General features: G+C 38.9%; 1 protein-coding gene across 3 annotated transcripts in view; it reads right to left on the bottom strand.

Moving 5' to 3' along the window:
• Window positions 1-2,003: 2,003 nt before the first annotated feature.
• Window positions 2,004-15,287, bottom strand: part of MAPK12 (mitogen-activated protein kinase 12) — a 164,239-nt gene continuing 150,955 nt past the window's right edge. Inside the window, exons 9-14 of one of the 3 annotated variants that reach the window (XM_075857189.1) lie at window positions 11,921-12,000; window positions 11,705-11,783; window positions 10,084-10,257; window positions 9,515-9,591; window positions 5,232-5,267; window positions 2,004-3,451 (exon numbers count right to left, since the gene is read on the bottom strand). In XM_075857189.1, coding sequence (XP_075713304.1) covers window positions 9,521-9,591; window positions 10,084-10,257; window positions 11,705-11,783; window positions 11,921-12,000 — 404 coding nt within the window. In that variant the 3' untranslated portion in view covers window positions 2,004-3,451; window positions 5,232-5,267; window positions 9,515-9,520. The remainder of the gene's footprint in view (window positions 3,452-5,231; window positions 5,268-9,514; window positions 9,592-10,083; window positions 10,258-11,704; window positions 11,784-11,920; window positions 12,001-15,287) is intronic. The other 2 variants (XM_075857188.1, XM_075857190.1) reach the window with 2 other exon arrangements.

The following is a 15,287-nucleotide window of genomic DNA, read 5'->3' as shown; positions in this document are numbered from 1 at the left end:
GTGTTTACAGTAAAAGTCTAACTGGGCGTGTATTATGTGCGTACATCGGGGCGTTTTTACTACTTTTACTAGCTGGGCGTTCTGACGAGAAGTATCATCCACTTCTCTTCAGAACGCCCAGCTTCTGTCAGTGCAGACACACAGCGTGTTCTCGAGAGATCACGCTGTGACGTCACTCACTTCCTGCCCCAGGTCCTGCATCGTGTCGGACGAGCGAGGACACATCGGCACCAGAGGCTACAGATGATTCTGCAGCAGCATCGGCGTTTGCAGGTAAGTCGATGTAGCTACTTACCTGCAAACGCTGATGCTGCTGCAGAATCAACTGTAGCCTCTGGTGCCGATGTGGCCGACACAATGCAGGACCTGGGGCAGGAAGTGAGTGACGTCACAGCGTGATCTCTCGAGAACACGCTGTGTGTCTGCACTGCCAGAAGCTGGGTGTTAACGAACAGAAGTGGATGATGCTGATTCGTCAGCATCATACACTCCCATTCCTAACGCCCAGCTTGTAAAAGTAGTAAAAACGCCCCGATGTACTCACATAATACACGCCCAGTTGTACTTTTGCAAGCCTCATTTGCATAAATACAAAAATGGTCATAACTTGGCCAAAAATGCTCTTTTTTAAAAATAAAAACTTTACTGTAATCTACATTGCAGCGCCTATCTGCTGCAATAGCATATAGGGGTTGCAAAATCTGGTGACAGAGCCTCTTTAAAAATCAGTTCTAGTTATCTGAACGGAACTTGCATAAATCCATGCACTTGCTGCATAAATCCCATTCAGATGAATGGAACAGATTTTCAGTCTCAGAAATTTCTGCAACAACCTGCCGCATGCGAATCCAGCCTTCTGGTATGTTCACACGCACACTCAAAAACGTCGGAAAATACGGAGCTGGTTTCAAGGGAAAACCGCTCCTGATATCCAGACGTTTAAGCCACTCACGATTTTCACAGTTTTTTTTATGGCCGTTTTTGGGGCTGTTAATAGAGTCAATGAAAAACGGCTCCAAAAATGTCCCAAGAAGTGACCTGCACTTCTTTTTCGCGGCCGTTTTTAAAAACGGCCACGTAAATAAACGGCCCATCGAAGCAGAACGCAGTTTTTCCCATTGAAATCAACGGGTAGATGTTTGTAGGCGTTCTGCTTCCGATTTTCGCCGTGTGAACATACCCTCACTCTCCTATGGCCCCTTTTATAACTGATCAAATAGTCCACATTTTAAGGCCCTATTACATGGCCCAATTATTGGGCAAACGAGCGTTCATCGGCAGATCTGCTCATTTAAAAATCATTGATGTCGGCAGCACATCTCCCTGTGTAAACAGATAAGTAACGACCCCTTGTTCCTATACATAACCAACCATTGCTCCTTGTGAAAGGAACAAACGAGCGCAGATCGAGAAGTCTCGTTGATAGGCGCTTATTTACACGGCCCAAGTCGGGTCGTGTAATAGGACCCTTAGGAAAAAAAAACTGCTGGATCCCCCTCTAGCAACTCTCCTGCCCAACTAATTTACAATTGTCTTCAATGTTTCCATACTTTGCTTCACTTGTCTGCCCCATTAGTTCTATCACGGTTTCCTAAACATGTTTGCTGTACTAAACCTGAGCTTACAAAAACATTCATGTTTAAACATAAATAATAAATTAAATTTTTGTAGGTCATTCTAATCCAGAGTTAACATGCCTATTTATCCCACATTGTAGAACCATGGTGGTCAACCAGCACAACTTGTGTGCGCTCTCAAGAGGATTCCCTCCAACTTGCCCGACTACAGCTTCTAATCGTGAAGGAAGCGTACAAATGCCTCATTACACGTGATGATAATTCTATTTGCTAAGATGGTAGAGAGTTGTGGACAAAACGCAAAAAGGCCCACGCTTCTAGAAGGTTTTGCACTGTAATACCTTTTTAATTTCAAGACCTTCAAGAGTTCACATTTATATTAAGCGATTTGCTGATCTTACTAACAAAACGTACAACACTCCGAAAGATTAGAAATGCCTTTTAATTTCCCTTTTAAAATAGTCTGACAGTTTTTACAGTAAATGTTGTGAGGACAACAAATGGTATCAAAGCATGTAAAGCTGGCGTTATTGAAGTCACAAGTAAGGAAAGTTGGTGTTCCAATTCCGGCCCATGACAAATTATAGAAGCATTGCCAACCTTTTATTAACTTATTTAATTTATGGTAACAAAATATCTTCAGATCTCCAAATATCAACAGAAATGTAAATATAGGTTTCCATTGGTCTGTACAATTGTGTGGAAGGTGAACGCACAGTTTGTAATTATGGATTTGTTACTTCGTATTGGTATTTGTGTGGAATGGATTCTCTACAATGTAACGGCTTATACGTCAATAATTGAAAATCATATACACAGATATCATTTCAGTAATAAAGAGTTTATTTTTTGTACCATGCAAGACAACACCATTCTCATTCTATGTACATCTATTTAAGGCAAAACAACAATTGTTTTATTATTCCTGAGTATATTGACACGATCAAATAAAGTATGCAAATATTATTACCCAGTAAAATTAGTAATTGGGCATTATGTCTTACAAGCAAGTACAAGTTGGAAAAAAAACACGTACAAATGCAAATGCTCTCTGGCGCCACGCAACAAATAACCGCAGCAAGCAGTTTTGTATCGAAAGTAAAGCAGTTTTGGGTTTTGGTTTGAAAATTCTGCCATAACATTGCGACACACACAGTGATTAGGGTTATCTTGGTTTTAGAGCACTATAGCTCTAGACCATAGATTATATAGATATGTTGTAATTGTCTTGTTGTAGGGTAAAATTACAATTGGAAAAACTGTTCACACCTCTATTGTAAACCCTTTGATATGGAGGAGCTTGAGCACTGTTGTGGACTAGGATAACCAATTATGGCAAAATTGCAGGATCTAAAAGACCACCGCTTACATTGGAGATGGGTAAGGGGGACTAGTGTGCCATGACAAAGCTCTTGGGATCTAGTTTAGGAGAACATGTAAGCAGCCTACGCAAAGCTACTGCATGCAACTTCCTGCTGAAGATGATGGCTACTCAACGGTTTGCGTGTTAGACATAATTCAGAACAAACTATTTTTTACTTTTTCAGTTGATGGTAAGGTTGGATTTTCTTAACGGTTTGTCATCTGCAATGCTATTTGTATGGCTTTGGCTGTACATATTTGTTAGTTCATGCATGCATTTTTTTTTCTTTTTACATCAGCAAGTAAATCAACTAAAAAACAAGTTAGAGCCCCTTTGAACGATGACCACCAAAAACATGGCAGATGTCGCTCCAACCTTCTGATGAATAGAATGTGTATACCCAGCTTTATTGCTGGGATGAACAGCATATCAAAATATAGCCCACTGCAGTCAAAGAATGCCTGAAGCAAATTGCTTACATTATGTACAATGCACCTTTTTTTTCACAAGCCTGTTGACAAAAAAAAGTGAAAATCTGTTTAATATCCCTCTCAATTGAAATACACTAAAAAAACAAGAGGCATATACAGATATGAAAAGGATAAAATATTGATAAATTGATTCACTGTAAAACTAGGTGTCATACTTGGGGAAATAATGTATAAGATAAAATATGTGTGGCTACTTACAATGGTTTATCTATGAATTGTGATAACTACTCTTTAATGAAGAAAACATCACAAACATTTCTTGCTTACTAGTCTTGCTAGGCCTCATTCACACGACAGGGTCCGAGTGTCGGCCGATAAAATCTGTCCGTTTTAAAATCTGATGAATTTCATTTGTACATTTTTGCAACACACTGCCCTCTGTAGATACTGCCACAGGCCCCTATAGGTAATGCCAAACAGCCCCCTGTAGGTAGTGTCACACAGCCCCCTGTAGGAAGTGGCACACAGCACCCCCACCCTACCTGTCTGTCGATAGCGCCACCATTCCAGAAGTCAGGGACTTCTCCTGGAGCGGAGACAGCAGCCACAGGGTCGGGGATTCCGCTTCAGAAGTACCTGACGTCACGGTGTCCATATATGGACACAGTGAAGTCAGGGACTTCTGCTGGAGCGGAATCCCCAATCCCTGGCCACAGCGTTGCCGAAGCGGTGACCGGGGATTCCGCTCCTACAGGGAGCAAAAAAAAAAACAAAACCCTTCTCCTCCTCACATGCACATCGAACTGTGGGGAGGAGGAGAGAGCGAGCGTGTATTACACGGCCCCATAGACTTCTATGGGAGCCGGGCGGCCGGGAGAACAGCTGAAAATAGGGCATGTCCCATTTTTTGACGGCCGGGTTTCCCAGGCCGTCAAAAAAATTGGTCGTGTGAATAGCCCCATTAGGGGTCTGTTGTTCCTACTGCAGCCATGATAATGCAGTTTTTTGAACGGCCGGGAAACCCTGTCGTGTGCATAAGGGCTTAGGATGATTTATGCACTATAAGGATAGGTCTACGCGGGATTGATACACTAGATTTTCCATCTGCAGAATTTACAGTAGCAGCAAAGTAGATGAAGTAGATAAATCTTAACCAACACGCAACAGAAAATCCGCTCAGAGTACAAGCAGAAATGTAAATCTGCAGCATGTCAATTTATGTTGCGGAATAACCACGGATTTGCTGTGTATTTTCCCCATTGACTTGCATGGGGACCTTTAAAATCCATAGCAAAATTGTGCAAGCAATGATTTGTTATGGATTTTACTGCTTTTTCGTTGCAGAACTACAGCAAATCTGCTCAATATCCACAAGAGCACATTTCACGTAAATCTGCAGTGAATATCGCTGCAAAAAGCAAATCCGCCGCACAATTTTGTGTAATTTTTTATTTATTACAGATTTACCTGCGGAAAAACTTGCAGCATATCTATCCGGTGTGGATATACCCCGAGGCTATGTTCACACAGGCAAATTGCATGCATATTTTACGCCTCGGCATACGCCTAGAAACAGCTCCTATAAACCAGGCGTTTTGAGGCAGATTTGCCAAGCATATGAGGCTTATTTTTCAAAGCGTTTTTGGCAGTCTTTTGGAAATGTTAAAAATCGCCTCAAAGAAGTGACATGCCATTTCTTTTACGAGACATGTTTTTCTGTGGTGTATTTGAATTCCGTGGCATAAAAATACGACTAGTCTGAATTACACGGCGCATTTCCCATTGAATTCAATGGGAGCTGTTTCCAGGCGTAAAATAAGTGTATTTCGAGGTGCATTAAGAGAGAAATATAAGCCATACCATTATAAATTTCCTTCCTTTTGGATGCACTCCTGGCTTTGTCAAAAAGAAAAAATCTAGATAAAATGATTCAGCAAAAACTGCATGTATATCCATCATAAAAAGTCAGGAATTATATTATTAAATGTGTATATAATGTATTTGTACAATATATTTGTAAAACCAAGTATGCAAAAATTCATAATCAGCTTTACCATTTTATAAAAGAGATCCACCACAAGTAATAAAAGGGAGAAAAAAAAAAAAAAAAAAGTTTCATTCCTTTTATGGTGCCCACCTATCCTCTATATGCAGAATTGTCTCTTATTAAAATGTTTTTTATTTTAACCCTTAACGCAAGGCATCATATTGCCCAATATAGGGCAAGGACTAGGTTTAAAGTGGGCCAAACATGGATTGATTTGCCTTCGATCTGCCCACTGTTCCAATATTTTTTATCATTGGGATGCTGGTCGCTAAAGGGGCAGATATTGCAAGATGGATATAATGAAATCATGGTTTCCCCACGTCACATTTACACGTATTACTGTTGGCATAATGTTCTTAATGTGGAATGGGTTATTCCTTTTATGCCAGATCTGAGGCAACTTAGAGTTGTCCAAAAAGAGTATTAATTTTAATCTGTGTTTGTAAATCAAAGTTATACGCTTGTTCCCAATGCCTGACAAATATATGATACTCTATATGTTATTAAAGTGTCTTGTTTGTGAAGACAAACGATTCCATGAGTTGTGTCCACTCACTTTTCAGCCGTACTAACTATGTAACTATGTAACTAGCCATGTGACATGGCTACTTTACAGTTGGGTGTACAATATAGGTTATGGTATTCATTTGCACGAATATAATTAACCCCACCCAATAAATCTTTGTTTATAAATGTTAGATGGAATACGCTGTACAAAATGCATCATTATCAGAAGTATTCAGTTCAACACTTGCAACCCCAATTATGATCATTATCAAACGTAGTTTCTTAAAAGAGGAGGTGAAAAGTGCACAATTACAATATTCTCCACCGGGGCTGTGTTTATATCCATTTCAATAGAAAATAAAAAAAGTAGAAAAAAAAATTGCCTTGCTTATATTACAAGTGCTTCTAAAGCCAATTCTCTAAATATACTGCAATTATCTGAACTAAATAATATATTGAACTCCTAAATGGATGCATGATGTACGTCCTGGACAGAAAAGATCAACACTTCGAGATAAACTGCAAAAACAGAGATACAACAGCCTCTGCTGGTAGCCACACAGGCACCTTTCAAAACGTCGACAAACAAGAACATTGAGATTTGACGATGCCACCTGCTAGCATTACGGTCCTTTCACACTGGGCAATATGGGCCAGAATAACGAGCGCTCGTTGATCGGTGCTAATTTGCTCTTTTCACAAGGAGCTATGATCAGTAATGTATGGCGACGAGCACTCATTACTCCAAACACTTGTCCGCATGCATTTCCATTATTTCGGCAGAACATCTCCCTGCTTGCACAGGGAGATCAGCTGCCGACAGTGATAATATTTCTTGCAGCATAAACGATACGATCAGCTGATGAATAAGCATTCGCCCGTTCATCGGCTGATCGTTGTGTTGTTTACACAGGGCAATGATTGGACACTTGAGCGTTCATATAAACACTCGTTCCCGATCATTGGCCCGTGTAAAAGGGCCTTTACTTTCAGCTGATATGTAGCTTAGCAAATAACTTTGAGATGCTCTAATTATTGTTAGACATTTTATGGAGTTTATAAAGGCTTAGAAAACATATCGCCTGAAAGTTTTTATTGGGGTCCTTCAACCCCAAAATCTATGCCTGCTTGGAATAACATAATGGAACTAACTACAACTTGTTCACGGTCATTGCAGAGCTTCACATTTTTTAGACAAATACTACAACATTAAGAGGTTGGAACTTGCATGGCTATTGTAGAGGAAAGTTCCACTTAGAACCGATGGCTATAGTATTGTCAACTGGGGAACGAACCCCTAGAAAATTATTTTATTGTGCATGTAGTAAGCCTGTCTTGGGGATTGTGACTTTCAGCTGATCAAAAATCGGAATCTTTCATATTTCATTCAAGAGCCTGTGTTATATAAGCTGTGTGAATCAGAAGACCTTTCCTCTGAAAATACAGCAACTTTTATTACAAAGGATCCACTAAGGCTTCTGGGTTATGTAGAAGACTAATTTACACTTGTATCTTTTACTGAAAACACTTCTTCCTCACAGTTTAAAATAGCCTCTCCTATAAAAAAAAAAAAAGCTTTTTACTTGTTTAACAATTGAAAAGTCGTGCTCATCTTATGGTATCAGAGAGCCTGTAATTAAAACACAATCATGCCGTCAAATCGCGCTTCTCTAAACTTGGAAATTGTGCCGTGTCCTTTGTCTGCAAAGAGCTTGGAAAATATTTAACTTGTTGCCAGAAAGCACCAGGATTACACAATTCATTGTTAAGGGGCTTGGATCAATAGTTTGAATGTATAAATCTAGTTATTACTGTTATTATATTACTACTGTTACTACATATTACTACTGTTACTAATGTCATATACAAGCGTTTAGCATTCTTTATTTTCAAAAAGCAGACATTTTCCATTGTATAGCCATCAAAATATACAATTCAGAATTCTTGTGGGGAGAAAAATCCCCCCCCCCCTAAATAAAAAAATCAATAAAAAAGATACATTCCTACCCAATGTTACAGATATTATGGATTGCAGATAAGCATACAAGTATTCATAGAACATTGTAGGTTTTCTATATTGAAGTTGCCCAAAAAGATTCGAATAGCTACCAACCGTGGATTAGGCACAGTTTTTTTTATATTACCTGTGCTGTAGCTTAATGTGTGTCATGCCCACTGGATATTTGTCAGCAATTCCCCAATGTTATTTTCTTTAAATGGAGGACCATTCTGATTATCTCAAAGGGAATTTTAAATTCACTGCTAGTGCCGTCAACAGAAGGCGGGCGTCATTTTCAGCAGCCTGTATTTTGGCAATCTGGTGAACAGGCAGGCTGGACGTATTCCAGCAGCGTCTCGGAGTGGTCAGGCAGTGGATTTAGGCTACAGTAAACAGATAGGGATTCTCCACTATAATGTTATTAACATAATCGCTTCAGTTTATTACCCAAGACTGCAATTGTATGGCTTAAACAATTTTTTTTTTCTATTTCAGCTGACCTTACACAATTAATTTGAGGAATATATTTGATCAAGATTAGAAACATACCCCTCCCTATACCAAACAGCAAAGAATGCAACAAATATAGAATTGTAGCTGCCTTGATAAATATCTAGAATATAATAGAAAATAATGACATGGTATAAAAGCAAAATGTTCACAACGCCGTCATTGGAGTGACAATAATAGTCCTATACTGCTCATCTTTAGAACATGCACAATATTATATTGTTACTGCACCACTTCCAACTAGTGTCATCGCTTTTTCTATAAATAGGCGGCTTAGTCATTGTGCTGCTTTCGCTTAATAACCCACTGTTAAAATGTTCTGGGAGATGGAGGAACAGAGCAGTAATTTGTGTTTTGGAAGTGTGCAATGCTAGTTCTCTGGTGATTAAATGATTACTGTACTGACCTTGGATTACTCCCCTGCACCTGCCGCCATGTGTGCAGCGTGGAGCACAATAAAAGACGGAAGCGCCATGGGGTGTGTTAAGTGGGAAGAGGGAAATTAAACACATTCTGATTATCCATTTAAAATGACAACCTAACAGGGCTTATCTCACCACAGCAAATTTTCTGGAAACGTTTGTGTGTGTATTTTTAACCACGTGGGCATTCAACATGCTTTCTCCTGCTAATAGGACTACACATGACATCATTGCAATTAATAGGAAAAATCTGTCCGGTAGACAAAATGCAAGCATTTTAATTAAAATGTTTATTATTGATAATACTGCAGAGTGTATTGGAATGTGCCAGGGCTTACCTGAAACTACATCTACAGAAGTACAGTATACCAGCAATATCTCACTGCTACAGAGACAGAGCACTTTGCTTATACACAAAGGAGGCTGGCAAAGTGGACTCAACGCTTCCAGTATATTCACAATACTTCTCTTTGATACAGTACACTCTGCAGACAAATATGCAAGACAAAAATCCCCACTTAAAAGGAAATACAAAAAGGCACTATATCCCCAAATGGAATGAAAACAATGACACAAATGATTGATTAATACATCCAGTTATCCAGTTTCAGAGTTCATGTCTCATAATTTATATCCTATATTTGTTTTGAAGCCTTACAGCCAGCTATACAGACGTTTCCTTGGACTCGGTGGTCACCGGTGGAAGGAATGTTGTCACTTCCTTGAATGTAAGACCTAGGATGAGCAAAATAAATTTTTTATGAACCTTTCTTAAAATAGTCAATTGGATTTTCATCTAAGCAAAGAGGGGCTTCTGAATAAACACTACATATCCAGACCCACAAGAAGGCCATTATGTTTCAGCTTTTACGACTTTATAATCCTCTGTACTGCAGTGTGAGAACCAATAGCACTTTTAAAAGGAAGATATTGGTATAAAAACAGTTATATATAAGGAATTATAGAATCGGTTGAACCAAATTGCCCTTTCCTGTAGCATCAAATCAGTTTTTAGAATTGTGCCCCCATCACTGATAGACTCCAAGATGTCATTTACTGATTTCATAAGTACAAAAGATGTGTGCGAAATAACCTGGCACAACAGACCAATGCCTTCTTAAATGTGGTGCCATGCAGAGGCTTCCCCACAAATTCTAAAAACAAGGCAAGATAAAATGAATATGCAACAATTTTAACAAGAGCGGTACAAAAGCGGTTACAACTTACACTTCCATTCGTCAAGAGGAAGGTCTAGATTATCACATGAATCGTCATAAGGATCTGCTTCCATCTCATCGTCAGAATCATGGAACTGCTCAAAGTAAGGATGACAAAGAGCATCAGTCGCTGTTATTCTTTTTTCTGCATCCAGCACCAGCATCTTTTCCAGGAGATTGACAGCTAAAGGGAAAACAGTAAGCAACAACTGAACATTAAATGTTTGTAAAAAAAAACATCTTAAGTTTCTATGCTGTGTTTCCAGAGATGGGGAATACAAAAAAATAAAGCAATCTTAGTACTATCTTGTGGACGAACGAAATGTGTTTTCATGTAATGGACATCCATACATCCAGTTGTCAGAACCTACATTCGGCCTATTTAAAGTGTAGCTAAATGTTCGACAAACTTCTAACATGTTATAATAACACGTCAGAAGTTTGTATTGGTGGGGGTCCGAGAACGGAGACCCCCACCAATCGCTCACTCAAATACTTCAGCTGCTTCGTTCTAGCGCTCAGCTGCTTCGTCTGTTCGGCTTTTTTCGGAAAGCCAATGTATCAGAGTACGGGCTCATGGACAAGTGCACTTGCATAATGCCAAAGAGCCATATGGGAACAATAACTACGTGTTGGGCAGAGCATGGGAACCACTGAGGTTTTCGTTTTGTGTTTTTTTACCTTTGGACTATATAAAACGACATTTTATAAGACTGTTGAAATATGTTGGATCCAAAAGTTTTTGGTTTAATTTAATATAGTGGAGAATGGAGGTGTGGGTGAATTTTTATTACAATTAAAACAAAAAAAGGCCAAAGTTAAGAGTTTGTCACTTATTGGTTTAAAGGGAATGCATGATCAGAAAATGACATTTAATTCATGTTTTTATTATCAACATTTTTTTTGACATTTTCTGTTTTCAGTAGCTTGCTTGTCAGCTTAGCTATATAAACTGGGATAGAATGAGCAGAGTCACCTCATTATCATTAGAGGGTGGGTGAGTTAATGACGCTCTATTGTACTGCTAGAGGCCTAGCTAAGACTAGATCGCAACACTATACATAGGATAAAGGGTGTATTCAGCTCCCTAGTCTCTGGGGGTGGGGGCTGTCGCCCATCACTTACTGGAGACTATAATCTATGACATTTATTTATTTTATTTATCTGTCAATTGACACATTAGTTTTAACTGCTATAAAGCAACATACCCTGCTGCACGGTCTATACAGACAATACAGGAAGGAAGTGTGTGCGTTTAATATCAGCCCTAGGAATGTTGGCAAAAATAAAAAATAAATACTTTAAATAAAAATAAATTAAAAAAAGAACACCTCTTTTACAGACTTGCATCTAATGACAATAAAATGAAATACATGAGACTATCACTTTAATAAGCTGGAGTCTTAGAAAGCATCACCCACTGTTCTGGGAGCCCTACAGTGAGCACCTTTTACTACTAGGATTGAGCTACTGAATCATATGCTTTTCATACAAAGTAGTCTATTTGTATCTGCAAAAGAAAAAAATTCTCAGTCGGGTTGCCAGAACCACATAGTTTCCAGCAACCAGTTGATTACATTTTCTTGCATTTTCCATGGCCTACACCAAATGAACCACAAACTAAAGATTACCTAGAGGGTTTGCGTATCGCAGCAATAATCCAAAGTCTTTCTTCTGTACTTTTGGGAGACTCTTGATGTAGCTTTTAGCCTAGCACACAAAAAAAAATATTATTTGAAATATTCCCATGTAGGAGTCAAAATGGTTATTTAAAAAAATTAATAAAGTATTCATATAACGTGCAATACTGGCGAGATGTATGTATCATTATGCAACAATTTACTTACGTCAGGGCTTTGAAGTTTCTGCACAAAATCCTGAGTTGGTGTCCCTGTAATCTTCATGATTTCTGTGAGCTGATCCAGATCTAAAGCATATGTTTAAAATCATAACGCTTAAAAAATGATTTCTCTAATACAAATCTATGGTCCCAGTCCTGAGAAATGCTTCATGTTTAATATCAGACATAAAAAAAATGAAAAGAATTAATCTGGGAAAATAGAAAGGAAAAGAAAAAATATAAAAATGTAAATAAATGTATGGCTTCTGCTGCTTGTCTCATGAGGAGCAAATGGCCATCAAGCACTCCACCCCGCTGAAGCTTTTGGAGATCCATCCAGCTTTTCTGGTCTCTTTACCTCTCCCAGCTAGTTTTAATAGTAGATCTGACCCCATTTGAGCAGGCCTGGCTAAATTCGCTACTGTCAGTTTTACCCCTTGATCGCCCCGGACCCATATTTTAACCCCTTAAGGACACAGCCTGTTTTCGCTTAATGGACCAGGCCATTTTTTTCCAATCTGACATGTGTCACTTTATGTGATAATAAATTCAGAATGCTTCTATTTTTTCAAGCGAATCTCAGAGATTGTTTTCTCGTGACACATTGTACTTTAAGTTAGTGGTAAAATGTGGTCGATACATTCAGTGTTTATTTGTGAAAAATACAGAAATTTAGGGAAAATGTGATTTTTTTTTCTAAATTTAAAACGTATCTACTTGTAAAACAGAAAATAAAAACACAAAATAGTTGCTAGCTAACATTCCCCATATGTCTACTTTATGTTGGCATTGTTTTTTGAATATTCTTTTATTTTTCCAGGACGTTACTAGGCTTATAAGTTTAGCAGCAATTTCTCACATTTTCAAGAAAATTTCAAAAGGCTATTTTTTCAGGGACCAGTTCAGTTGTGAAGGTTTTGAGGGCCTTATATATTAGAAACCCCATATAAAACACACAATTTTAAAAACTGCACCCCTCAAAGTATTTGGAACAGCAATTAGAAAGTTTCTGAACCTTATTGGGGTTTCACAGGAATTAAAGCAAAGTGGAGGTGAAATTTACAAATGTAATTTTTTTTTGCAGAAAATGTGTTTTAATTATTTTTTTCCTGTAACAGAAGGTTTTACCAGAGAAACGCAAATCCACATTTATTGTTCAGATTCTGCAGTTTTTAGAAATATACCACATGTGGTTCTAGTGTGCTACTAAACTTAAACACAAGCCTCAGGAGCAAACGAGTAACTATTGGATTTTGGGGCCTCCATTTTATTAAAATATATTTTAGGCACCATGTCAGGTTTGAAGAGATTTTGTGGTGCCAAAACAGTGGAAACTCCCCCAAAAAGACACCATTTGGCAAACTACACCACTCGAGGAATTTATCAAAGGTTATAATGAGCATTTTAACCCCACAGCTTTTTTTTGCTGAATTTAATGGAATAGGATGTAAAAATGAAAATCTAAATTTTTCCAATAAAATTTAGAAATCTTCAATATTTACAAGGCATATAGGAGAAAAACCACCCCAACATTTGAAAAGCAATTTCTCCCGATTACGGCAATACCCCATATGTGGTGATAGACTGCTGTTTGGACCCACAGCGGGGCTCAGAAGGGAAGAAGCACCATTTGGCTTTTGGAGCTCAAGTTCTCTTTTTGGGTGCTATGTCGCATTTGCAAAGCCCCTGCGGGACCAAATTAGTGGAAACCACCCAAAAGTGACCCCATTTTGGAAACTACATCCCTGAAGGAATTTATCAAGGGGTGTAGTGAGCATTTTCACCCTACAGGTTTTTGGCTGAATTTAGTGGATTTAGGCTGTAAAAATGAAAATCGATGGGTTTTTTTTCTAATAAAATGTCGTTTTAGCTCAGATTTTTCCATTTACACAATAGATAAAGGAGAAAATAGCACCCCAAAATTTGTAATGTGAACTCTAATGAGCACGGCAATACCCAATATGTGGCAATAAATTGCTGTTCGTACCCACGGCAGGGCTTAGATGGGAAGGAGCACCGTTTGGCTTTTGGAGCTCATATTTTGCCTCGCCATGTCACATTTGCAAAGCCCCTGCGAGACTAAATCAGTGGAAACCACCCAAAAGTGACCCCATTTGGGAAACTAAAGCCCTCAAGGAATTTATCGAAGGGTATAGTGAGCATTTAGACCCCACAAGTTTTTGTGGAATTTAGTGGAATTAGGCCGTAATAATGAATATCAAAATTTTTTCCACTAAAATGTTTACATTTTTAATTTCTACAAGGGTTAAAGGAGAAAAAGCACCCCAACATTTGTAAAGCAAGATCTCCAGAGTACGGCAATAGCCCACATGTGGTAATAAACTGCTGTTTGGATACACGGCAGGACTCAAAGGCAGGAGGGCTACTTGGCATGCAGATTTTGGTGGAATGGTTTTTGGGTGCCATGTCGCATTTGCAAAACCCCTGCCGGACCAAATCTGTGGAAACCCCCCAAAAGTGACCCCATTTGGGAAACTACATCCCTAAGGAAATTTATCAAGGGGTATAGTGAGCATTTTGACCCCACAGACTTTTTGCTGAATATAGTGGAATTATGCTGTGAAATTGAAAATAAAAATTTTTTTCTGACAAAATGTGGACATTTTCAATTTTTACAAGGCTTAAAGGAGAAAAAGCACCCCAACATTTGAAAAGCATTTTCTTCTGATTACGGCAATACCCCATATGGGGTCATAAACTGCGGTTTGGACACAGCAGGACTCGGAAAGGCAGGAGCGCTATTTGGCATGCAGATTTTGCTGGCTTGGTTTTTGGGCGCCATGTTGCATTTGCAAAACCCTGAGATACCAGAGTATTGTGGAAGTCCCCAAGAAGTGACCTCATTTTGGAAACCCCACCTCTCAAGGCATTTATTATTTGCCTGGACATATGACAGGGCTCAGAAGTGAAGAGCAATATGCGCATTTGAGGTCAATTTTGGTGATTTTCACAGAATTGTCCCACAATTGCAGAGGCTCTGAGGTCAAATAGTAAAACAAACCCCCAAGAAGTGACCCCCTATTTTGGAAACGACACCCCTTAAGGCATTTTAAGGGGTATAGTGAGCATTTTGACCCCATAGGTGTTTTTTCATTAGAAATTAATGCGCAGCGGATGGTGCAAAGTGAAAATTGCAATTTTCCACGGATATGCCATTTTAATGCATAATATGTTGTGCCCAGTTTGCGCCACCGAAGACAAATACCTCATAAATGTTAAGCGGGTCCTACCGGGTATGGCGATGCCATATATGCGGACGTTAACTTCTGTTTGGGCACACTGTAAGGTTCAGAAGTGAGAAGTGCCATTTGGCATTTGGAGCGCAGATTTTGCTTGGTAGTAGTTCTGTTTGG

Source organism: Rhinoderma darwinii, chromosome 3 (assembly GCF_050947455.1).
Source record: "Rhinoderma darwinii isolate aRhiDar2 chromosome 3, aRhiDar2.hap1, whole genome shotgun sequence".
Taxonomy (NCBI): Eukaryota; Metazoa; Chordata; class Amphibia; order Anura; family Rhinodermatidae; genus Rhinoderma; species Rhinoderma darwinii.
This window is presented reverse-complemented; position numbering and strand designations above follow the sequence as displayed.